Source organism: Gymnogyps californianus, chromosome 17 (genome assembly GCF_018139145.2).
Source record: "Gymnogyps californianus isolate 813 chromosome 17, ASM1813914v2, whole genome shotgun sequence".
Classification (NCBI taxonomy): domain Eukaryota; kingdom Metazoa; phylum Chordata; class Aves; order Accipitriformes; family Cathartidae; genus Gymnogyps; species Gymnogyps californianus.
In genome coordinates, this window is record NC_059487.1 from 17,343,678 (window position 1) to 17,369,565 (window position 25,888).

Consider the following 25,888-nt stretch of genomic DNA (forward strand, 5'->3'; position numbering starts at 1 on the left):
CCACCAGCACGCTTTCCTCACCGGACACTCCTCTCCCCACCTCCGGCAGCGCCCATGGTGCTGCCCCCCGGCTGCCCCTTGCCAGGATGGGCCTGGACAGCCCCACCTCGCTGCTGCCTTGGCGTCGCCCGTCTCTGGAGGCCGTGGGCTGAGCTTGCGGAGATGCAGCGTGATGGTTTGGAGGGGGCAGAGGGTGGGGGGCAGCTGCGGGGGGTCGGGTGCTGGAGCGCAGCAATCCCGCGACAGCACGAGCCCTGGCCTGGGGTGGGTGGGGGGTGCTCCCTGTCCCCCTCCCCACTGACTCCAGGCTCTCTCTGCCCTGGTGCTCTCCTGGTGCTTGTGCCACAGTCGTGGCGTGGAGCTGCGGTGTCCGGAGCTGAGCAGAGACCCCACCATGTGCAGCGTGAGCCAGAGCCTGCTCTTGGCCCGGGTGCAGAGGAGTCCTGGCCCAGCCTCCCCCCCGCTCCGCTGCCACACTGCACAGGGGGGCTCTCAGGCCCCCAGCACCGGCCAGCCCGGCTGGTCCCAGCACCTGCACGTGCGTCCAGGTCCCCCCCTATGCCCCGCTGTGCTCCCTGCTGCTCCCCAGGGCTTCGCTGCTCACCCGGCCCTGGCCCCAGGCAGTTGCAGACGCTGCCATGGGGCTGTAGGAAAGTCCGGATCTGTGCGTAGTTTTAACATATGCAAAGTCTGTTTGCCTGGTCTGACAGGGCCGGACCCTGCAGCGAGGGGTGGCTGTAGGGGTCCCACTGCCCCCCAGCATCACAGCTCTCCCTCAGCTGGCCAGCCAGGGTGGCCCAGGCACCAGACACACGGCTGCTGCAGCCCAAAACCTGTCCCCTCCCGCCGGCCCGCACCGCAGCAAGCAGCCCCTGCGCACAGGCAGCAGGGTGCACCGGGACAGTTCAAACACATCTTAACTTTGGCAGCAGCTGCAGGGTCGCCCCCCCCCCCCCCCCCCCCGCGTTGTCGTCCCCCCCAGCATCTCTCATGCCAGAGAAACTGAGGAGCTTTTAACAAATGTGAATGGTTCCAGGAACCTCGCAGGAAGCGGTGCTGAGGGCAGTCAGGGTGCCCGCTGGCGCCTGCCCCGGCCCCATGTACATAGTGTACATAATACAGTACGTGTATTTTTAAAGTGATCATATTTATGTTAATAGAACCAGATGAAGTCTATATATAGAGATCTATATCTATTCTGAGAGATGCAGGGCTCTGCTAGCACCAGGCCGCGGGGATGGAGAGCCGAGACGGGCTGCTCCTGCACGAAACAGGCGCCCATCCGTCGCTCCGAGTGCTCTGGAGCGGTGGTGGAGGCTGCAGCCTTCCCCGGCCACTCGCAGCCCCTGGGAAAGGGCCAGGTCACAGGTTCATTCTCTTCTCAATTTAGCTTCTTAAGAGTTTTCAGGGAAAAGAAGTCACAGACTTTTCTGAACTTGTTTCACAGCAGATTTGAGCTTCCACTCAAAGTGCAGCCTGCTAAGAGTTGCCCTCTCCGGGCGGTGCTGGCTGCTCTGCACCAGCCTGGCCTGAAGCAGCAGTGCTTTGTCCCCTGGCCAGAGCTGAGCCTCCGCGCTGAAGGGCTCGCCTCCTCAGCCCCCCAAACCGCTCCCCAATGCCGCCCCGCACCGCAGCAGGCGCCGCGCTACCCGCAGCCTCGCAGCCGGCGCAGAGGGAGCGAGTGCTGCCACGGTGTCCCCACGGGTGGCCTGGCAGCAGCTGCCTCCTGCCTGGCATGGGCAGCCCTGGCTGGTCCCAGCGTCCAGCCCCCTGCCTGCCCGTCCCTCCTGCCAGCTGAGAGCGGCTGCAGCCCTCGGCTCCTGCCTCCCTGGGAGCAGGAAACTCCCTCTGCACTGGATGACTGCAGTCCCCGCTCCCTCTGCAGAGCTCCTCTACTCCTCCAGGTCCAGGCCAAAGCTATTCAGGGCTGCTTGGATAAAAAGCAGTGGGTTATTTGACGTTGGGTTTGGGTTTTTTTTTTTGCTTTAAGATACTACTTGGACACACTCCCAGACCAAAACCAAGCCCCAACTGCACATTTGTGCCTGCTCATACCTTGCTCCTACATTTCCATCACTCCCAAAGTGCCTCCCTTCTCTCCAGCAGCAGCCCCAGCCACAGCCAGACTTTCTGCCCTGGTAGCTCGGCTGCCTGCATGGCTGCATCAGTCTGTGTCGCAGACTCTGGTGTGGAAGCTAGTCCCAAGGGCATGGGGAGCTCGGTGTTTACAGGAGGTGACCATCAGGGTGAGCTGAGACCTGGTTTCAGCACAGGAGCTCCGGGCTGATGAATGGTGCAGACGCACAGGGCAGCACTCTCTGGTCCTGCCACTGCCTCAGCCACTCGGGAGCTGTTGGAAGAGCAGGCAGGCATCTGCAAGTGAAAAATTCCTTCAGCTTTGGGAAGGGCAGCCCCACGGGAACCAGGATTTGCCAGTGTCTAGCTGCTCTGCCCCTTGGAGCTGGTCCTACACCACCACACACAAGCTCACGTGCTGTTTCCAGCCTCCCAAAATTATTTGAGGCACTTCTGCAGCAATGGGGGAGGCACGCACAGCAGCCTGCCCACTCATCTCATGTGCTAGCACCACGCTTGTTGGGCCTAGAACGCTTGCCAGCTGCTCTGCCTCTTCAAAAGATGCCACCCGCTCCCTGCAGTCACCCTCTAATCATAGCTTGGCTATTGCCTTGCCGCGCTGCTGGGCCTGCAGCTGTAGGCTCTGTCCTGCAGCAGCAAGCCTGGTCCCCTCCTGTCCCGGCACACGAAGCAGGTCAGCGCCGAGGGCCCAAGTGCAGAGGCAGGTTATGTGCAGCAGCAGCCGCCGCCAGCGCCTGCCTCTGCTGAGGCCACAGACAGCATCCACCCTCAGCAGTGTCAGGGCAAAGAGCTCTTCCTTCGGCCGCAGGTACAGGGTAGCAGGGAATGACATTGTCTGCAGAGCAGCGGTGAGGCAGCAGGCCAGGGCGTGCTTCTCCGCTGAGAGATTTGCTTCGTCGCCTCCCCAGCATCACCAACGGATCCCATTCCCCCTCAGCACCACTTCAACCCCTGAGGGTAAAGCCGCGGTCCCGGCTCCCCCAGGGAGCAGGAAGGCGAGCTCTTTCCATCACTACTGCTGAAAAAAGGCGTTCCCCTTCCTCATCCTCCAGCAAGAGCAGGGACACAGCTCTAGACAGAGCCAGGGCTGCCTCAACACCCCTGCCAGGCAGAATTTGGCTGTGGCGAGAAAGGTGCTGGTTTCCACAGCGAGTTCTCCCTCGCCGTTGGCTGGAGAGGGCCAGTTTTAGCAGACAGCACTGCATGTTAGTTTACAAACCCAGCCCTGCACGTTTGGCCTCTGTGAGTGTTCAGTTTCCCCATGGAGCACCCTTCTGCCGTTCCACCTTGGTGAAGACAGTGTCCTCCTCTGGTAGACATGCAAGTTCCTCCTTGGCACATGCGCAGACACGTTTCGGTTTTTGTTCCAGACAGGAAGGTCTTGACCCCCAAGTTTGTTTCACAGGCAGGCTGCTGCCGGGAGCGGCGCTGAGCAGACATGACCTGCCAGGACGGCGGGTTGGCAGCATGGCCCGCAGCAGGGGGGGAGCACGCACACCCACAGCCGCGTTCGGCCAGCACACAGCACCGGGCCGGCGATGGCGTATGCTCCAGTTCCTGCTGCAGGAGCGTTGAGCAGGGAGCTGCCCTGTCCCTGTCAGCTGGGCAGGCGCAGGCCCCAGCACGCAGCAGCAGCAGCAGCAGCAGCAGCTCCCATCGCTGCAGCCACCACGCGGTACAGGCAACAAGCCACAAGACAGCACTTACAGGAGGCGCAGGCAGCGTCCAGCCTGGGTCGGTGTTGGTCCGTGGCTGGACGAGAGGAAGGACTAGATACTGCACAAGGGTAAGAGTTGCACTAGAAGAGTCAAGACCCTCCTCTGTGTAGCAGGACTAAAAACTAGCAGAAAGACCAAAAGGTCTGAGATTTGCTGGTTACAACACTTTCTGTGCTACATGTGCAATATATTTGTTATGAATGTTATCACAAAGTCAGTTCATTGAATAATCTTTTAATCACTGTAGCTAGATGTTCTGCGTCCATTCAAGTGACTTTTATTCAAGTGCAATATTTCAATAGACATGTAGTGACCTAGTATGCTTTGTGTTTTAGAGAATCTGTGTGCAGAGCAATGCAATTAAGTTTAAAACCTTGTAAATAAAACAGGTTGCAAACCAAAAAAAAAAGAGTATTAGGCTTGCGTTTAATTTCTGTGAGTGTTTCAGTATTGTGCATTAGGCCGCCTCAGTACAGATCCTGTGTTCTCTGTGCAGGTATTAATGGAGGAGTGGCTCCTCGGCTGTTGAATGCTCCCTGTTAATGCTCTACTGCTTTAACTGTATTCATTTTTCTAGACTCCTGTCTGCACAAAATGCAATAAATGATTTTATTACACCCTTCACTACTTGCACGGGGAGTTTTCACTTGCTTCCAGGGTCTCCACAGCTATTTTGCACTTGGCTGCTACCATTTCCATAACAAGGAGCAAGCCCCAACAGGGAGCGGCAGATTGCAGAGGAAGCAAAACATCAGAAGAGGAACAGCCTCTCCCAAGTGCCACAGCTCCCGTGTTTAAGCTCACGCAAATTTCTGATCAGCCCAGCAAAGATGCTTTACCTGTCTGCGGGGTTGTAGAGACGGAGACAGGGATCTAACAAGAAGAGACTGGAGGAGGAAAGATGGCAGACAGACATACTTCCATCCAATTTCAGGTTGTGTAGTAACGGCAGCAGGAAGTCAAGGCAGGCCAGTGCTAAATGCACAGGGACTTGCAGCCCTCACTTCACGCAGCAGCCGTACAACTAATGGCAATTGTGGCACGGACAGCGGACCAGCTCACTGCTGGCCCGAGCGCACCTCCTCCCCTCCCACCACCAGCAGCCGGAGAGGCTTCGGACCTCTCGCACTGGCCCCTGCCACACACTGCTCCAGCGTGTGGGTCCCTGAACAGGCACGTGGGCTGCTCTGCACGAGATCATCCAAGTCCACTGTGCGAGAATAAGTATCTGTGAGGTATTTCAAAGTGTTACAAACCGAGCAGACTACACTATTCTCACAGCGGGTCACAGTAAGGTTCGTATGCTTTCCGCTTAGCATCCAGCACTGGGCAGCATCTGAGACAGCTTATCTGGAAGAAGAGAGTAATGGCAAACGCAGTGGAATAATGTATTCCAGTGGTACTCAAGCTGGCAAGTGTCAAAAATGCAACAAAATGTTTTTCCTGCCTTTTTATTAGAAAGTAATGTCTTCTTGTTAACAGCACAGAGAGAAAAAAAAAAATACTACAACACAAACCACCTGGGACAAAGAAAATCCTCTGCTCCAAGAACACTGCTTTCTTAGTTTCTTTCAGTTCTCTGCAGGAAGCCTACAGACTCTAAGAAGGCCGTGATGGGGAGAACCACATAGTTAAGAGATGTTTTGTGTTCTGGTATCAAAGTATGTTACTGGTTAAAAACACGGTGAAGAATCACTGCCCGATTCTCCACTCAACTGTCCGCTGCAGCTACCAAAGTGTTGAAAAAATGTACAAAATTATGGTATTGCATCTTGGCACTGCCTCTCCTCTTTTAGATGGACAAAACACCAATCAACAGTGAGATGAAGTTTCAGAGAGCAGGCATTCACCACCTGGTAACTGGCTGCAGGTAATCCCAAGGGAGGGCCAGCAGCACATCAGCATGGCTGCGGCTGAGCTGTTGGGCTACAGTAACCAACCGTCCCAAAGCAAGATTATAAGAAAAGGAAATTTATATGCCAAATTTAACAGATTGATCTTAACACTGACTACTTGGTGTAGGAAAATTGACAGACCATTTGAAATCTCTGCCTCGGCTGGAAGCTCTTGTGTTTCAGATCTGCCACAGTGCTCAGACCAAAGCTGCCACTTTCCGTGAGCTGGGCGAGGTGAGGAGCGTTTCCCTGCCTCACTCTGCCAGGACATGACAGTCCAGCTACAGAAGGACCAAACGGCACGGTCCTGGGTTACTGAGTAGTGGTCAGGCATGTGCTTCATGAATTCAGCTGCCAACGCTACCACTGTACTTTCCAATGGGCTTATATGCCATTAAAAAAAGAAATAAAAAAAGAAATCCAAAGAAAAATAGTGCCCATTCCAAAAAGGTGGGTCTCCAAGAAGGCCCAGTCAGCGTATCGCTCTGTTCAGTCCCCTATTTCCTCAAAACCACTGACCCAAAACTATACTAAGACCATTCAGTGAGACCAGACTGCACCGCAACGTGAAGATGCACCAGCTACTGGGAGTGAGGAAAATGCAGGAGGACTGTCACTGCAGCAGCTTCTGGGACTGGACAAAACAACCAATTATCCAAAGTGGCTCTTAGCACATTGTGCCACCGAGAGAACAGAGCATACTTCTCCAAACACTGCTAACCAGACCGAGGTGAGGAAGGGCAGCGCTAGCAACAGTCAGCAGCAATGCCACTGGGGGTACACTCTCGCCGAAGTGGAGAGGACATGCATATCCAGGGGCATTTGTCCCGTGTCAAGGACAGGAGACTCTTTAAACAGCTATAAGTATGGAATGGCAAAGGGAAGGGGAAGGGCCTGACAGCTCAGCTTTAATAGTGTCGCTGGTAGGAACCCATAGGTTGCTGGGCTGAGGACCCTGCTCGCCCCTGGGCCACGGTTTGGCTCACTAGGTGGGAGAGTGCAGGACCACTCTGGATAAGGGTGTCCAAGGCTTTCTGTACACTAGGGTTGTCAAAGTTGATACCAGAAGACACTGGCCTTTGAGCAGGTACATTGCCAGGCGCAGGGAGGCGATTTTGGTGCTGACCGTAGAGCGACTGAGCTTGTGGAGGAGCTCCAGGTCTTGGACCTGGATTTCTTGAAGGGCCTTGGAGAGCAGGAAGCTGTGTGCTTGGAGTCTGCAATCTCTGCTGAGCCTGGTTTAAATTTCCAGCACTCATCTGTGCTGACCGGGCCTGACCACTGGCCATGTTAGCAAAGTTCTGGTTCGGAGTGCCGCCCGAAGTGCCCGCAGAGGCTGCAGAACTGCTGTTTGCTACAGCAGCTGCTGCCGCTGCTGCCGCCCCGCTGTTGAAGAGACTGAGGATTTTTGCTTGAAGCTCCTGCTGAGGATTAGAAGAGGACACTGGAACAGAAGGAGCAGAGACCAGAGGCTGTGAACCCTGATGAGCCTGAGAGCTTGGAAGGCTGGACTGACTACCCAGAGATGATCCTGAAGGTGCCCCCAAAGACTGTCTTGACATGGACGCTGGGAAAGAAAGGGAAGAGGGTTAAAGCTCCGCAAATGCCCTTGAAGGGGCACCTAAAGAAAACTACTGAAACAGCTACCAAAGACACAAGCATCAATGAATACCCACCCTCTGAACAGGAGAGCTGCACAGCTCTGGGGAACCCAAACCACTCAGCAGAACTGCTGCCCTTCATGTAGCAGCCAAACCAGTTATGGCAGTCCCATGGTTTCCCTGAGAGAATCGAGTATAAAAGTTCTTTCACATGAAAGATCTGAATCGTCTCAGGACTCCCAAGGACACGTCCATCTCAATAAAAAGAGGCGCCGTGTGAGGAAGTTACGACACCAGGACTCCTCTGCGATCCCAGGACTGTTTTCCTGTCCCAGCCCAGAGGGCCCACAAACCACACGATTAATAGCCTTGTCTGGGGCTGAGAAACTTACCCTGCAGAGAATCAGTGCTTCCTCTCAGTAACCGTTCCTTCCGGTCTCTCAAGTAATTAATCACTTTATCAGTCTCCTCAGCAGTTAGATAGCGATTGTCTGCCAGCAGGTTCAAGAGAGTCTGAATCCCTGGAGGGTGACCTCCTCTGACACCCTCCTCCATGGGGGGTGGGCGCTCCCGCTCCTGCAGAACAGCTTCATCTGCCATCTTGGCAGCCTGCCGGGCGATTTCCTCGCGCTCCTTCTCCCGTGACTCCGTTTTGTAGCGCTCGTAATTCCTTGCCACCAGCACCATGGCATCAGCTTGGGGCATGTTGCGGTGTTCTGCACAAGAAAAAGAAACGTTTTAAGTAAACCAAAGTGAGGTTAACAGGAGGTGCCTTGCCTCACGCACACCAGCACATCTCATTCGGCAGGCAGGCACCGCTTTGGGATTGCAAGCGTAGACTTGGGAAGCTTCCTAGGCACACAGTAACAGTTCAATTTCCTAAGCCAACGGAAGGCCCAAGGCTATCACCCAGCAAGGCCATCCTTTTCTTCCATAGCTGAGGGCTCTGAGAAGATACCGTATCCGCCCAAGAAATGTCTTTCTTGCCTCTCACCCAATTAAAAGGGAAAGCAGCTCCCTCTGTCTCTCACACAAACTCTCCATGCTCCAAGAGGAGACAGTTCCAGCCATTCTACTGCTAAACTCTTGGACAGATGCAAAACTTGCCCTCTGAAGGCTGCTAAAGCTTCCCAGAGGAGGACAGCGATGGGAATGCTTTTTGATTCTGTACTGCCAATGCCTTAATATGTGTGTGTGCGTATGCAGGAGATGGGGAGGAAAGAAGCACTGGCTCAATGTCACATTGCTGCTTACGTTTACTACTCTGGGGCAATAAGCAGCAATCAAGTTCTTCTATAATACAATGAATAATGGTCAACTCCAACATTGGGGGTTTTTTTGCAGTTGCCTTTTAAAGTTTTTGAGGTCGTTATTTCCACCTCACAAAGCATACACGCAAACATTCCCCTGAACACAAATTTAAGCAGGGAGATCAAAAGAGCCTTTACCTTCCAAAAAGTGCCCAAAGCTCTGGGCACTTTTCACACCTGCAGAACATCAAATCCTGCCACCCTTTTCCTCGTAACAGGAAACTGGGGTTCATTTTAACATTACACTTTGCACGAGTTGTGAAAGAGTTCCCTGAAACTAATGTGAATGGAAAGGTGGCTGCGTGCGGTTCAAGTGAGCATATTTAATCTCTAGAAAGAGCTGTGGATGAGCTAATGACTGGGGTTCTTACCAGATCTGATACACCGTTAGATCCAGTAAAGAAGAAGAGAAGCTTTGGCGGGAGGACGGGTCTTAAACCAAGGGAGTTAAGAGTTAAAACCAAGGGCACTGGAAAGCCCAGTGAAAGTGCGCGAGCTGTATTTCTGCAGGAAACGAGGGAACCCTCCTACCACATCTGCATCCGACGTTGAAAGAAACTGGGCTTCTTCAGTCAGTAAGCACACAAAAACCAGTGACTGTGCATTCAGAAGTTTAGTCTCCCAGATGAACCTCACAAAACATTACTTGAGAACACAATCAGGGAGAAATAACCTTTGAAAGCTCAACTGCGGACAAACAAGCCACCTGTGTAAACAGAGTATGTGAACAGGCCTATGATCAGAGTAAAAGGCTGCTTTCCGAGATCACATTCTGACAAGACCTTTTTTTAATACCTACACCCACCCTCACGCTCACAACAACCCAATCACACCCTGAGATGGAAAGTGATGCAACAAGTGTAAATGGCACTAAAAAGGTGGAGCACGTATACCCAATCACTTTATAGTTCTATCTTTTTATAACTCTTCCCAGTTTCACGATCAGATCTTTACCTTGACCAAACACGCTATCCTTATTCTGTTTTCCTTAAATCACATTTGGTTTTAAAATCTGTCCTGTAATTTGTCACATTCCAAACATGCTCTCTTTGAGAGCAACAAGTGATAAACTGAGGTTGGACTGGTATTACTCAGAAATCTATCAAGGCAATGCAGCCATTTCTAGAGCTGGGGTTCATGACTTGCCCTAAGATGCAAAGGCTGGTGATGCTGGGTGCTATGAACGCAGCTGAGGCAGAAATCAGACAGTCCTTTCCACAAGGGACAAATAAAGTATTACGGAAGCTTGTAAATAATGATATTCACATTTATGACATGGTGTCAAGTCATTAATAACTCCTTATGTCACAGCAAGGATGAACTTTGTCCTGTGTGATTCTGCTTGAAAGAAAGTGTTCTAAAGCAGCACTTTGAGCGGTTCAGAGTGACCACACAGCTACACAGCCTACTGAGACCTCAGTACCTTGTGGGGTGCCAAACATGATGTTAACAGTGCAAGAGCGGTGAACTTGATGCTGCTGGGTGATGACAATGGCAAAAGGAGACCCTCCTCTGCTCACATCGTCCAGGGCTTGCGTCAGTGACATCTCTGTGTTGAGGAAGATCAGGTCCACTACCATGCCCAGATCCCGCACCTTCCGCCCCACTGACTCCGCGTACTCCCTACCACAAAGCAAAGCCAGCAGAGTTTAACAAGTCAGTCACATACAGAAACAGAAACCCTGGCACATTCACCCTCTCTGTCATCTTAGATTTGCTTTTCTGATGGCTTGCCAAACTTCATAATGTTTAACAGGACAGTATTAAAGCAATCTCATTACAATAATATAAAAGCCTTATTTTGATTTGAATCAGTCATTTCAGTTTAACTGAAATAAATTACAAATCAAGCCTTAGCTTAGCTGAGAAACAGAGTGTTTGCAAAGGGATTTACACTATTATAAATTTGTTTACATATAAATGTGTTTAAACTGAACTCATTAAGTGAGGTAATTTATGCCTGCAGCAATCTAACGGGTACACAGCAGAGCAGCCAACCTACAGAAGTCAGATACTTGTGCTACGTTCAGTATCTTAACTGTTCAAATGCGCCTTATTCCTTATTGTCTTGCTCTTTCGCTCTACTAGCTGCTCTGCTCTAACCCAGTATCAACACAGCATCTACGGACCCACTGTTCCTGTATCCACTGTCCTGCAGATTTCCCATTCTAAGCACAAACCATAGCTCACACAGCTGAGCTTAAAGTTTTTAATTCTTTTTTTAAGCTTACTACACTCAGTACCAAAACTGCAATACTGACTGCATATGCATTCTGAGAAATTTAGCCTGTGTGCACCCACACCTTTTGAAAGAGGTTCAATTTATCGTCTTTGGATGCAAACATTGTAATGGTGACTAAAACTGTTCCCCCCCACCAACTGTCTTTTTAAGGATTTCTAAGTTACACCGATCGTGTATCTAAGTCATTCGCGAGTCATCTTTCAACAGGTCTACAGTAGGTGACATCAATGCTTCAATACCCAAGATTTATTAACATGCTCCAGCTCTTAAGGTTTGTAGCTGTTACAGACCAAAACGATCCTTAGGATATTAAGCTGATCCTCTTGCACAAAAAAATTCTCCCTGTATCAAGTACAATAACTTGTGGTCTATTAGAATATCTTCCTAAGACTTTTGGTCACCAAGGGATAAAGAATCTAAAATTTCCTTTCAAGATTTGTTCCAATAGGTAATCAACTCCATGAAAAGCAAACCACAGAAGTTTATCTCTAGTTTCACTGCTTCCCTTGTTCCGATTTCCTGTTCTGTCTTCTACCGCCAGATCAGGCACAGGCCAGCTCTCTCTTTCTGCCTCACAGATATAGCCAAGTTAAATAAAAGCAACTCTTGATCTTTTTTCCCGAAGGGCTAAGGAGACAGCTTTAAATTTCCCCTTGACAAACATTTTCTTCAGACTCGAAGCCAGATCTATGATTTATTTACATATTTGCTATTCTTCAATATATTTATTTGTAAAGATATAGACATCAGACTGGTGCCATCATTACAGCCCCCCTCCCACTGTACCAGGCATAGGTGCACCCCCCTGTTCCGAACACAGCGCCCGCCCCGTTACCTCAGTCAGTGTTCAGACTGCCACATGAGATCGCCCTGGTTACTGCTTACACGCGCTTTTGATATCGTTCATGACTACTTTCAGCAGTGATTTTATATTTCCTGCACGTTGGATTAACGGTAATGACTGGTGTCTGGCCTAGTAACCAACCTGACAGGAGCTCTGAAACGAACACCCCCACAACTCCACCCTGACAACTGCTCTGTACTATCTGCTGGCTGGCACATACTAGTAAGTTCCATATCATTCAACCCATGAATAACAAGTACAGGCCACTATAACCTGTTGCAACAGTAGGCTGATATGAAGAGTAGGTAGAAAAGTATCAGGAGAAGGTATAGTGACAGGTGACAAGAAGAAAATAAAAGTAAAGCACAAGATACAACATTTCTTCATCTCATCAACATATATTCCCAGAACAGCAACAGGAGCTGTAGCTTTCTGAGGGCTCTAAAGCCACATTCCTCAAGAGCAACCTGTAAGACAAACGGCCTCAAGGCAGGACTAAGTTTAATTCCATTTTCTTCTACCATGCAATAATAAAATCGGTCACAACTATTTTCTTACTTCGTCTGCTTATTCACCACTATCACAGAACAATCCACAGGTCTCTCTGCATCAAAACGTCTCTTGATTTCCTCATAGTACTGACGGTACAGCTCCTCTCGGCGCCGCTCCTCACGCTTCAGACGGTCTGAAAGCAAGCCACAGGGACAGAACAAATAACGCTATTTGGACCTGCTCGGAGCGCCACAGAATGCAACGCACTCGGCACTGCAGGCATCTCCTGCATTGTGAATGTGAATCTGCCCATTAAAATGTTACTCACATTTTAGTACAGAAGGTACTCACCTTCTGAATTCACTGGTGCTCTATCAAAATGCTCTTTGTAACGGTCATAGTAAGAGTCATCCTTCCGCCGATAGTAGTCTTCAAGGCGAAGGTAACGGTCATAAGCTTCATCTCGTCTGCAACATTTACAGAAGAAGGGTTTCCATGCTCCAGCACAATCTCAGGCAGTAACTTTGGCCAACGCATCACACGCAGACCTTCCTCAGGTTTAATTTCAAGTACCCACCCGCTCCCGGCAAGACACAAAGCAGGCACCCAACTGTCCCCAGCCAGCGCAATTTCCTTATCTTAAATGCCTGACACCACTCAAACCAGTGCAGCCATGGAGGCAGGAACGCCATAAAAACACGTTGGCAAATACAATCCCGCAGAGATTACCTGTACAAAGGGTCCCGAGGGTCTCTCATATCCCATGGATCCCTCATATCCCGTGGATCCCTCACATCTCGTGGATTTCTCATATCCCGTGGATCCCTGTATCGATCATACAGCGGCTCCCGTGGGTCACGAAGATCTCTAACATCACGAGGGTCCCGCAAGTCTCTTGGATCCCTGATATCCCGTGGGTCTCGCAGGTCCCGTGGGTCCCTGTGGTCTCTGGCATCACGCATGTCTCTAGCTCGAATGTCTCGAGTGTCTCTGGAATCTCGCCCGTTTCTACCATCCCTGCCATCTCTGGGGTCTCTCCGTGGGCTCCCCCGAAGAGGGGAGCGGTCGCGTCTGGCATCTCGGCCATCCCCGTAGGCATATGGCTCTCTGAGGAAAACACCGGGGAAATTCCATTAGACTGCTAACGACACGAGTACAGTTACCCCCAGATCTCTTACCTGAGGTGCCAAAGCGACCCTTCTCTCAGCAGCTGAATCCTCCCTCCTATCCCACAACACCAAGAATTGCCCGAAAAACATATTTGTTGAAGCAGCCTGGAGAAGCTTCTTAATTCTAATGTTTATCATAGCCAAATAAGACCCAGAAAGCTCCTTAATGGACCATCACTAGAAGTGTAGAGCACCTGTGGAAGAAGTGAACAGGCACCTCAGAAACCACCATTTCAAGGCCTCCAGCCTCCAACGTCAGCCACAGATCATCTATCAAACATGTTTTTGCAAATTCTTTGAGAGAATTCAAGGTGCTGTAGCCTAATACCCACAAATATGCAATAGCCAGGAGCATTCAAGGGATCCATTAAATTCACTAGATAATGACAGCAGAATACCTGAAATAATTTGTTATTGACATATGATTAAAAAAGGAGCTTGTTGTGACCAACGACACTGTAGGTTCCATGTTGTGGTCGGGTTTGTGCTGCTAGCAGAAAGCAATGATAGCTACCGCCGTGTCCTGGATTTGAAGGGATAGTTTCCGTAGAAAACCAGTCTTATGTTTATGATGCCCCATGTTAAGAGGGTACTAAACCCAACCAGCACCGCATCCTGAACAGCAACAGGCTTCTCTGTCACATCTGAATGATCCACCTCATTCAGACTTCATACTGCACTGTCTTCGGAGCCAAGGAAGAATAACGTTCCAGTCTTCATCTTTTCCCAAATCAGTAGGTTTTTTCCCAGGTCATATTTTGTATTCCAGAAAAAAAACATAACTTCACTGTAGTCTAAGCCATACATAAAAATAATCTTGCAGAGAAACTACTGAGCTTCACACGTTTGGAATGTTCTTTCCCCAAGATACTGACAACCATCGGAAAAAAACCCAGCTTTTTGAATCTTTTTATTTCCAAAACTTGACAGACTTTTAGAGTCCTCTACCAGCCTAATCTAGTTTATGAAAGATAAGCAGAACATAAGTCTGCTTCCACTACAGTGCATTCACGTAGCAGTCACCTGGAGAGAACAGCGGGAGCAGCGAGTCAGATGTGCCCAGGTTCAGTGTCAGGTAGGGCGGACAGTAACGAGACGGATGTGCAGAGGCTGTGCATGGACTTTGGTGGCTGGACACCCAGCTCTGCTGGGGGATACACAGGAGCGCTGGCATTCTCTATTTTTGTCAGATACAAAACAGATCTTGGGACAAACTAGAGTTGCCACCAAGAGTACATATAGCCTCCTCCTGTAAAAGAAACACTGTTTGCACACAAACAAGTGTAAACTCCCTCAGCCTCTTGGACACACAAATCCGCTTTTTGTTTGTGATCTGTATTGAAACCACATCCCATGAGAGATACACGCCATCGCCCCCTTCCCCCCAACCTACAATGAACGATGGCAGAAGCTCAGGGGAAACTTCTGATTTGCTCTAATGGATACTGAGTAACTGATCTTTCTGTAGCTGTAAGACTATATAGCAAAACAGCCAGATGCAGTGTAATTGTTTGGCATATGACATTTATTCCAGCTGGAGTGGGGGTGACCAGAACAGGTCACATTCATTATCTGCAGAGACAAAAAGATCTGGAACAAACAACGCACAACTGCAACAGAAGTACAGGCGTGGCGCGGGTCCCCTCTGCTCTTGCACCTGCATCATGGCCCTGCTGCTTGCAGAGAGGCAGCAGCATGAAGGCACAGCAGCCTTCTGCTTCCACACCTCCATCGCCACGGTCCAACTCCTGCAGCATCAGCACTGCTGCCCGCATCTGCTCAGGACTCAGTACCGCTGGCCCAGCACCGCTGCCTGCGGCGCAGCATGGGACTCCGCACCCCGGCATCAGCAGCTGTCATTCACATGCCTGCAGCGTGATCCAGAGTCCATCGTCTGCAGCCGTGCCCAGGACTCGATGCCCATGGTGCTGCTTGGGACCTGGTGCTAGCGACACAGGATGGCCATGGTGTCTGCAGTGCCAGCTGGAATTCAGTGCCTGTCACAGTGGCACCAAAGCCTTCGGCAGCCGCGGCAGTAGTCCAGTCCACAGCCCGGTGCCCACAGCACTGCTGCCCACAGCTCGCGCGCCTCCAGGGCTCCTTAGGGCCCGTGACATGGGCATCTGTACTTGCATACATGCAGCATGACACAGGTCCCAATGCCCATGGCATCAGTGCCTGCTGCTTGTCCCTCTGCAGTGTGGTCCAAGGACCAATGCTCGTGGCATAGGTGCCTGCCTCTCACACCCGCAGTGCTGCCCGGTGCCTTCAGCGTTACGTACCTGTGGTGCCACTGAGGCCAAAGATGTGCCATCAGTGCCTGCTGCTCATGTACTTGCAGTATTCTTGGGGTCCTCATGCCAGCACTGAGCACACCTGACACTGCCCAGGCCCAAGGCTTGCTGCGTCTGTAACGGTAACCCCCAGCCGTGTGCCGAAGCATTTCCGGGGCCTGATACCCACGTGCTGGTCTCTGCAAGTGCATTTGGCCCTGTGCAGGGTAAGTGCAGCACATACAAAAGACCTAGATGATGCCAAGAATTGCAGCTACTCATTCCCTGTTTTTTTGGTGGTAGATGTCTTGCTAGTTGCACTTTTTCCTCATTTTTGGTAATTTAACAGGTCAAGTTAGTAGAGCACACCAGACACATGAGAGCTTGATTACCTTCAAGTCCAACAAGCAACACTCCTTTGTGTGGAAAGCTTTACAGTATAGGCATAGAAGACGCACGCCTTATACCAAACTATAACCACAGCACGTCTTCATGCGCTCCCTAGTAATGCCATGGAAAGAAACCGAAGTCATCTTCCTGTGACAGGACAGTCCGTGTCTTCTCCACTTGCCTGTGACTTCACACACAGAGGATGTGCAGGAGCTGCACACGCTGTGCCTACCGAGGGGTGGGAAACAGGAGAAGCTGGCAGGTACACGTCACTAACTGCACAGAAGGGGACTGGTTCCAGGTACTGACAACGCAAGCACACGTGCAGACGGGACTGTGCAATAGAGACGTTTGCTCTGTCTTGTGCTTCACTCACGAGCTCTTTTCCAGTCTCATTTCAGCACTGGAGGCTTTCAACATCAGAAGAGGCAAGATCCCGAAGTCCTTTGCAGCATGGCACCAGCCCCTCAGTGTTCTCTAGATATGCCTCAGCTTCTCTGATACTTGAGGCAGGAGCAAACATCAAGCGTATTCTTCCTCACAAGTCTCTTACAACCTGTGCTGCAAAACATAACGCTTAGCTGTAGTAACAGCAGCAGACACAAGGTTTCCCTCGTGCCTCCTGAGGTGTCAGCGCCAGAAGGGCTCTTAGCGGTGGAGCGGCCACGTCCCGACTGTCTCGCTTGAGCATCTCCGTTTGACTGGGGAGGTGGCGGTAGGGAAGAGACACAGACATTTAGCACAGGCCGCTGGGCTCATGCCCTAAAAGCCTGACCTTCCTAGTATAACTCACTGCTTCCAGGTACTTTACCTTCGTGCCGGACTGGACCTTGATGAAGCCTTATTCATATTTCTTCTTTCCACTGCTTTCTTAATATCTGTAAAGAATAATCAACCCATCTGTTCAATGCTATGGAACAAAAAAAAGATCATCAGCACAATTCAAATGAAAGCAACTTAAGCTCAACAACATCCAGATGGTGCAAGAAAATCCATTCAGCAGAGAGACATTGTCACTTTGACAATTTTTTATTAAGTTTAGATAGTACAACGTAATGAAATTTTCATGGATTTCTCTGACTTCAAAATAGGGTGGACAGCTTGGGTGAAGTTTTAACCCTTTGCATTCAGGCCTACATCCAGACTCTTCATTCCATAAGAGAACCTCTTTCTTCTGCAGTCTATGAGCGAGCAGAAAGCGACTCATGGACTCTAGGAGAAAAAGCAGAGTCTGAAAACCTCTGAGAAAGGAAGCTGATGGCCAGCACAGTCTTAAGTTCACAGCCAGTCCTGTCCAATGGAGCATGCCGCTACCCTTGTTGAAAACAATCCAAGGGTTCTCAAGTGGCACATGCAACTGCCTTCCAAGGGACTGCTGCAGCGTTAAGTTGTACAGCCTCCACCACTGAGGAAACGGGATCCAAGGAGCCTGAAGCACAAGCTCCTTATGAAGTCAACATGGTGCATTCAAAACACCACTGTTAACATGATGCAAACTGATGCAACAGATCAGAAATTTGAAAATCGGTTGGCTTCTGAGCATCTCCATGAAAAACACCATGAAGCGAAATACAAAGAAGTAAGAGAGCTGAAGAAACAGTCTTGTCCTCAACCAGAAAAAGTGAAGTTGCCCAGAACTGGCAGGGACCCATATTGTTCTACTGCGAAGAAACAAAGCCTTCCATAACAGCTGATTGAAGATGAAATAATGTACTGGAGGGGGGCAAGAACAAACAGAAATGACTTCAGACGTTTTACTCTGAGTGCCTTTTAAGGAAAAGAACAAAACAAACCTAGGTCCTATCTCTCCCTGAGAGATCTACTGACAATTAAAGTTTCTTATTAGTTATTTACATTAACTACTTTCAGAGCTCTTGCAAGAGAATAAACATGCCACAATGTCTTTAAGCAGACTTGGTCTTAACATCTTCTGTAACTTTGCAAACTATCCTTCATTACTTTCAAGATTAAAATTACAATTAAGGGATTAGTTCTAATTTTTGCTCTTGTTGTCAATCAAGAAGCAGTATGTTCTCTTTGGGGGGGGGGGGGGGGGGGGGGGGCAGGGGAAGAAGCAAGTGCAATCTGAACATCAACTATAAATGCAGCATAACAACATTCACAAGACCACAAAGCGGTCTCTCCAGGATCAAATACAGCTGCATTGTCTACTGTCACTGTGCTGGTTTTGGCTGGGAGAGAGTTAATTTTCTTCATAGTAGCTAGTATGGGGCTAGGTTTTGGATTTGTGCTGAAAACAGTTTCAGAGATGTTTTCGTTTTTGCTGAGCAGTGCTCACACAGGGTCAAGACCTCTTCTGCTCCTCACCCCATCCCACCAGCGAGCAGGCTTGGGGTGCACGAGAAGCTGGGAGGGGACGCAGCCGGGACAGCTGACCCCAACTGACCAAAGGGATATTCCAGACCATAGGACGTCATGCTCAGCATATAAAGCTGGGGGAAGAAGAAGGAAGGGAGGGGACGTTCGGAGTTACAGCATTTTGTCTTCCCAAGTCATCTTACGTGTGATGGAGCCCTGCTTTCCTGGAGATGGCTGAACACCTGCCTGCCGATGGGAAGCAGTGAATGAATTCCTTGTTTTGCTTTGCTTGCGTGCGCGGCTTTTGCTTTACCTATTGAACTGTCTTTATCTCAACCCACGAGCTTTCTCACTTCTACTCTTCCGATTCTCTCCCCCATCCCACTGGGGGGAGTGAGCGAGTGGCTGTGTGGTGCTTAGTTGCCGGCTGGGGTTCAATCATGACAATCACAAACTAAATTTGATGGACACTTATTCCCTACATAGTTTTACCCATTAAAGAGATGAAAACACTTCTATGCATTTGTGGAAGTATTAGTATAAGGCAACACTGGAGTTAAACTCTCCAAAAGCCTTTTACCTTACTGTGTTATTAGCAATTATATTTAATACTCAGACTGCATAACTGAAGCAACTGTTCTCCTTGCATTTATTTTTTAGTTGAGAATTTTCTTCCCTTGAAGTCAAGTGTTATCTTTAAGCAAGACACTATCTGCTTTCTTTGGTTTAAGATTATTTTTATTTTCTGTTTTAAGATGCCATTGCAGAAACCTATTATAATTTTTACACTCAATACCATACATTTCTTTCAAATAAAAAAATGTATTTAAATCTGAACAAAAATATTTTACTAGAAGAAAAAACACCTTTGACAGGGATCCTTCTCTTGTGCAAAATGAACAGATTTAATAACAATTTATTTAATGCCAACAGCATTTACAGGTTAAGTATTTGAACACTGACAAAACTTCCAAGAAAAAAAAAAAGAGTCTTCTGTCCTGTAGGATTTTAAGATGACACGGCCACTGTAATCATACAGTGTAACCTTCTGAATAAACACAGGTGACAAGAGTTTCTTGAATCACATTCCTATCTCAAGTGCAGCAGTGGCATTGAACTAGAGCTTATCTTTTAGCAAAACATCCAATTCCAATTTAAAAGTCTTCAGAGCACAGAAACCACCAAAGCTCCAATAAGTTATTCCAGAAGTAGATTACTTTGCCGTTAAAGAAAACTATTTATTTCCATTTAAGGACTTGTCATACTACGCCTACTAGATTAAAACTCACTTATCTCCAGGTCTGTCTGTAACACACAGATCACATCACTCCTTTATCTTGAGGCTTTTGCTAGGGCTTGTTCTTCAACTCTTTAAGCCTTCTTCAGATTTTTCTGAGGCTTCTCCAATTTAGCATTATCCTTTTTGAACCAGGCACACCAGAACTGAACACAGTATTCCAGCAGCAAAAACCCACAGGTACCAAAACCTCCCTACTTACAAATCTGCGTTTTGTATAGCTAAGGAAGACAAAAGCACTCCTGCTGGGTGCAGATCGTCCCTTTTGGCTTTACTGAAAGCTCAGTTCTGCCTGCATCCAGCTTAGGAAGAAGTCCAGGTCATTTCACCATCAGTGACTCAATCTTCATTCTTTCATTCTCTTATTAAAACATGATTGTGTGTTTTCTTTCCAAGTCACTTATCAAAGCACTGTATGGCCACGAATCAATTTTTCCAGAACACCACTCAAAGCACTGAGCAATTCCATCTATGTTACACTGAGATTCATTTGAAATCCATTTAACCCTATGTTGTTTTAAATTGTTTTAGTTTCTTAATCAAATCAAACATCTTACAGAAGTCTTTTACATCAACACTGCTACTTTCAGCCATGAAGCTTGCAGTATCGTAAGTTAGTTTGACAGGATTTATTTTAATTGGCATTAATCAATTCCCTTCTCACTGAGTGTCAGGTGAAAGAATCCCTTTGTTATCAGGGGCTGATGCCAGGCTCATCCCATTTACGCTGCCTACTGGCACATCCGCAGCGCTCTGCTAGGTCCCTGGGAATTCCCTAGTTTTCCTAGGCTTGTGGAAAAACAACGTTAATAGCCTAGGCAGATCTTCATTTCACTGAGCCTCATAGATGTAGATTTAATTTTTTTTGAGAGGTCTAGTTTTGGTAGCTGCTGTTTTACCTTTTTTATTTTGCTACTGAAATGGAAATTATAGTAAAAACACCTTCTGCCTCTTCAAAAATAGTCAGCAGAAACATTAACTGAAGACTAGGTGGTCCCTTCCGGTTAGAAATTTTATCATTTCCAGACAGTTACACCTTAGCTTCTAAAACACCCGCAGTTGTTCCTATTTAAGCTTCTAGACTTGGAAAATGCTGCCATAATTTCTTCTCGTATCCTTCTATCCTCCTTGTCTATTTGCCTCCATTTCCATCTTCAGGCTCGTATTTGTTACTGTGCTCACACCTTCCCACAAGTTGTTATTTACTGCTCCTTTCAGTCCTAAGCCAAACTAAGTCAAACTGTTTTTCTTCAAATTAGCATAGGCTTACTTCGAAAGTAATTTTTTTGCTTACATTTAACAGATTACTCTTAGATTTCTAACTATTCATTTCTGTTTACGTTTGCTCCCAGCATATTTAGCAGAATTATTTTCATCTTTATGAAAATGGCCTTTTTAAAGCACCTCGTATTTATAGCACTACTTACAGACTGATTTCACCTGTGCAAAAAATATAAGTTAAGATACTTCTCTAACAAGCCACGGATTGCCGTGACCAATTCCTCTGAACCTGTCAAGATGAAGCCCAATATCGGTTTACAAATGTTTTTAAAACTATGTGCGTGAGGTTTCAATGACCACTTTCCAGGGCTTACATGTTGAACAGTTTCTTACACAGGGTAACAGAGCTTTTCAAATACTAACACATAAAAATAAGTTCAGAATAAGACCTAGGTAGCAAGATGAACCACACTGCAGATGAACCACACAGCACTTACAGCAAATAACTCAGAAGGCACATACATACCTGGTAAAAGAGATTTTAGACTAACGCCAGGCAAGTTTCACATAGTGATCTTTCCAGAGAGCTTTAAAACAAAAGCACTCTTTCTACCAGAACACATGCTGGGGTCAGTAGGAGAGCACGGATCAGTTTTCCTTACCTAATCTATACCCTTTATAAAGGCGACCCTTCTCACCGTCCAGAGCGGCCTGGACATCTTCTAGACGGTCATACTGCACGAACCCATAGCCATGGTACATGCTGAGGGCTGGAAAAGTTAACAGCAGGGCAAGACCGGTTACAACTAAGGGACAGTACTAACCCACACCCAGGCCATCACGTAACCCCACCAGATGGAACAAGCAAAGGGGCTCTACCCAGAAACAACTACGCAAGTTTCCTGGGAAAATCAAATCTACCAGGATCAAAATGCAGAGCTTAAAGACTCTGAAATATATATCGCAGATCAACTTCCTTGTGACAAGGCAGTGACCAAAATACAGCCCATGAAGTGACCAAGATTTGATTAAGAGACTATGAAGTCACTTGAAAGAGTATTGTAACATCACACGGCAACCCCAAAAGCTAAAACATAGCTGATATATACGCATTACGTTTCAGCTGTACTGAAGGAATCACTTTTTCAGAGAAAATGCAGGCAGAGAAAGTTATCATTAAAAGGTCACTTTTTAGGAACAACATTAGTCACTCCTCTCATCATCATCAAATAGCATTTGACAAGCATGAAAGTTATATTTCTCACTGAATTCCCAGCCACAAAAAGGCATAAGATAATATACTAACCCCTGATTTTGCCATATTTTGAAAATATCTCTTCCATTTCTTCACGAGTCATGTGGTCTGTGGGCAAATTGCCGACAAAAAGTCTTCTCTCTAAATCCTGAGGATTGGTGCTGTTAGTGAAGTCGCTCTGTTTGATGCTATTGCTCTTGCGTCCTCGAGCCATTTTGCTTTCGTTCCAAATCCAACTCTTCGCAAAAAAGAAAAACGGCCATGCATATAATTTCAATCCATGACATTAAAATTAAACTGGAACAAGATTAAACTTAACAGCTTTGCAGACTAGAAGCCAACTGGGTCTGCTTGACGCAAACTTCACTCCAGAGAAATCTTAATACAAGAGATACAGAGGTCTGGCAAAAACGTATACTGCAGCATTTTGGTTGAGCTTTTCTGTAACACTGAAAGGCAGTAAACCTAATTATTTTGCAGATAAGTTTTAATGGTTTAACTCCAAACTAAGATACAAATAAAACTCATTTTCCACTAAAACATCTTAACTTAAAGCTTTTCAATACACCCATTGTTGTCATATCTATTTCTTTGGTCCACTGGTAAGAAGAAGTGTTGAAATTTATGCAATATTTTAATAAGCGGAAAGGAAACACTCATTGCAACATTGCATAACAGGACCCAAATATTTCAATACAGGCTTTGAATGAGATATCAGGAAGTACTGTTTAAGTGCTCTTAAGTAAACACACTTGGATCACTTCACTAAATGTGAAATCTTCGCTTTCCAATACCAGAAAACACAGTTTCTCATTCATACCCCTACTAAACAGCATATCCTTATCCCCATCAAGATGTCAGCTCCCACAGAAGACGGGTCCACAGCTGCGAATTTAACCACCCCCACGTAAATGCTGTACCACTACCTCATCTCCCCCAGTACGGCAAAAGCACACTTCGTTAACCCACACTACTGCAGACAAAGCTGCAGCAGTCAGCAACATTCACTGTACAAACTTACCCAAAGAATTACAGCAAAAACCCCAACAAACAAAAAACCAACATAACAAACTCTACCAAGCTAACAAAAACAAACCCCACCAAACCCCACCCAGGATTCATACTTTCTGGTTTAAAAGTCACCATTACATAAAGCTTAAAAAAATGAAAAACACTGAAACTTTCAAGATGAACTTGACAGTTAGAAAACTATTTAATAAAGTTGTCATACTTCCTAAACATTCATCCACAGGAATGCAGGATGGGATTTTGTTTATAGCATGCAAGAAACCTGGAAAAAGAAAGCTGACGAAATTGAGTATATCAACAGAAACTTCTACTGTTAATCATGAGATGCCTACAACCACCACACTCCCTAACAGTAACCTATATTCGTTACAACTTAAAAGTAGTTTCTAAATAAACAAGTCAAATGTCCAAAAATATAAAACGGGTTTACATAAATACTTTTACAACACTTAACTGGCATGAAAAGTACATCTGCTCCAGATTTGAGACGTAAAATTTTGGGGTTTTTTTTAACATCAATCAACTTTACATTCATATCACTTTTCTCCATCTTTTAGGAAACCCTGCAGGGACAGGAGGCAGAGAACACCTCCCAGTCTAATACACTTTTTAAAATGAACTGAACTGCCAGAACAGGGAGGAGGAAAAAAACCCCAACACTCAAACCAAAATCAAACAAAAAAAGTCATTTCTTCTACCATATTTGCCTCAATCCTCCTGTAAGTTTGGCCACACACACAGTTTTACCTTCCCTATCAGAAGTACCAAATCTCATCCCACTTTTTTGGACGGAAGCACTAGATTTCTCTTCTATTCTACTATTGCAGCTCAAGTTCTCATCAGTTGAGGGGAAAGAAGTTTTCAAAATTCTCCCAAAATTATTAAGTGGCTATAACACATGTAAAGACCCATCTAGTCCAAGTTCCCATTTGGAGCAGGGTGACGTCCAAGTTGGATCCAGTTGTCACGGCCTTCTCCAGCCGGGCTCCGAGCACTACCAGGGATGGGGACTTGGAGCCCCTGCGAGCACCTGCTCAGGCAGCGTGATCTGTGTGTACGGTCTCAGGACATCACGTACGCACACAGCAAACAGGCGTCAACAAGACCCATAACCGCTGCAGGCGGGACATTTCACTTCCAGTATAAAAACCAGTAAGAAATTCCCTTTTCTTTTTCTTAAGGGTGGGGATAGCAGGGGCTGGCTGGGGAAGAGGGTGCAAGAGCTTTCCATATGAAGAAAAACAGGGAGCTATTTTTCCACTTGCAGGTCACTTTCAGAACAAAGCAATAAATCCCAAACACTCAGATGGGTTGAATGAGAACTTTCATATAAGAGCATTTACTGCCTCTTACCATTTTCCACTTGGTAGATTACATAGTTAAGGGCCATTTAGTAACCACAAGACCAGAATAAATGAATGCTGTCCCAGCTTTAGGCACACTACACCAGGTGAACGACTAATTTACACATTAAGTCTTTTTCGAATAATGCAGCCAGAGAGGCCAACTACACACCAGGGCAGCTTAAAGGTGCCAACCCCCTGCGCAGAAACCGACTGCCAGGCCGAGCAGGTTCCTACAACAGGACAGCCCACGCCAGCTCATGTGCCAATAAATCCTCTGGAAGTTAATTAAAGCCACGTTTCCCTAAAAATCTTACATTTAAAACCAAAGTTATTTATTAATAGTGCTACAGCTTCAGAAAGCAAGACACAGCTGAAGCGGGATATTGAAACTAACTTGACACAAGTGAAGCGCGACACAGAAGTCTGCAAGAAGTTCCCGGGCAAGGCAGAAACAGTAACGCCAGCCATCACTGAAAGGAGCGGTGCTGAGCAGCAGTAAGCTTCCCACCCAGCACCGGCTAGCGGCTCTCAGCACCTCGGAGCCAAGCCCCACCGGGCAGCCACCTCCTGCCGCACCCCCAAAAGCCAGGCCTGGGGCCAGGAGAGCCGCTCTGGGCAGCACTAGCGCCCACTCGCCCTGGTCCTCTGCACCCAGGTCAGCAGGCAGACGCAGAGCTGCCCACGAGGAAAACGTTAACACGGAGAACGCCTGCGCCTTCCTTCCCGAGGGTCCTGCTGCTGCCGGCAGAACGCGAGCCAGGCTCCTCAAGCCGCAGCTGCCCAGGGCCCTTCTCCCCCGCTCTGGCCGGCACCTCCGCAGCCTTCTCAGGCAGCGGTGAGGAAAACCACACGCCTGACGCTTCACTGCTGGCCACAGTTCTCACACCGGGCCGCAGGCGCTCCCGGGGGCTGCGCTCCCCGCGCATGGCGCGACAGCGGCAACGAAATCACCCGTTGCACGTCTGCCCTGGGGCTCAGGCGCCGTTCAGCTCCGTTAAGCCTGCGTACCGGCCGGCCCCACGGGGGAAGCGGAGGAGCTCCAGCGAGCCCGCGCTCCCCGCTGCCACTTCCCGGACGCGCCGAGCGGTGAGGCGGAGGCGCGGCCCGCCCGCAGGCCGCTGGGCACGCCCAGCCCGGCCCCAGCCCGGCGCGGCGGCCGGGAAGGACTCAGCCCTCCACGAGGTTTGCTGTGGTACGTCTTTTATTCGAACGCTCCCGCGTAAAGCCGCGCCAGAGCCGCGGGGCCCCGCCGCCCGCCCGCAGACTTACCGCCGCGCCGGGCCCGGTCCGCCTCAGGCCGCCGCCCGCCAGGACAAAGGCGCCAACCGCCGCTGCCGCACGGCACCGTCGCAAAGCGAAGGGGGAGCGCCGCCGGGAGGGCGACGCCTCG

General features: G+C 48.4%; 1 protein-coding gene across 1 annotated transcript; it reads right to left on the bottom strand.

The window, feature by feature from the left end:
- Window positions 1–5,250: 5,250 nt before the first annotated feature.
- On the bottom strand, window positions 5,251–25,815 carry NCOA5 (nuclear receptor coactivator 5). Its single transcript, XM_050907296.1, is given in 10 exon segments — window positions 5,251–7,277; window positions 7,704–8,027; window positions 10,045–10,244; window positions 12,266–12,436; window positions 12,547–12,666; window positions 12,929–13,306; window positions 16,843–16,909; window positions 21,531–21,638; window positions 22,175–22,361; window positions 25,768–25,815. Coding segments are annotated over 9 exon segments (2,190 nt in total). The 5' UTR covers window positions 22,338–22,361; window positions 25,768–25,815; the 3' UTR covers window positions 5,251–6,618.
- Window positions 25,816–25,888: the final 73 nt, after the last annotated feature.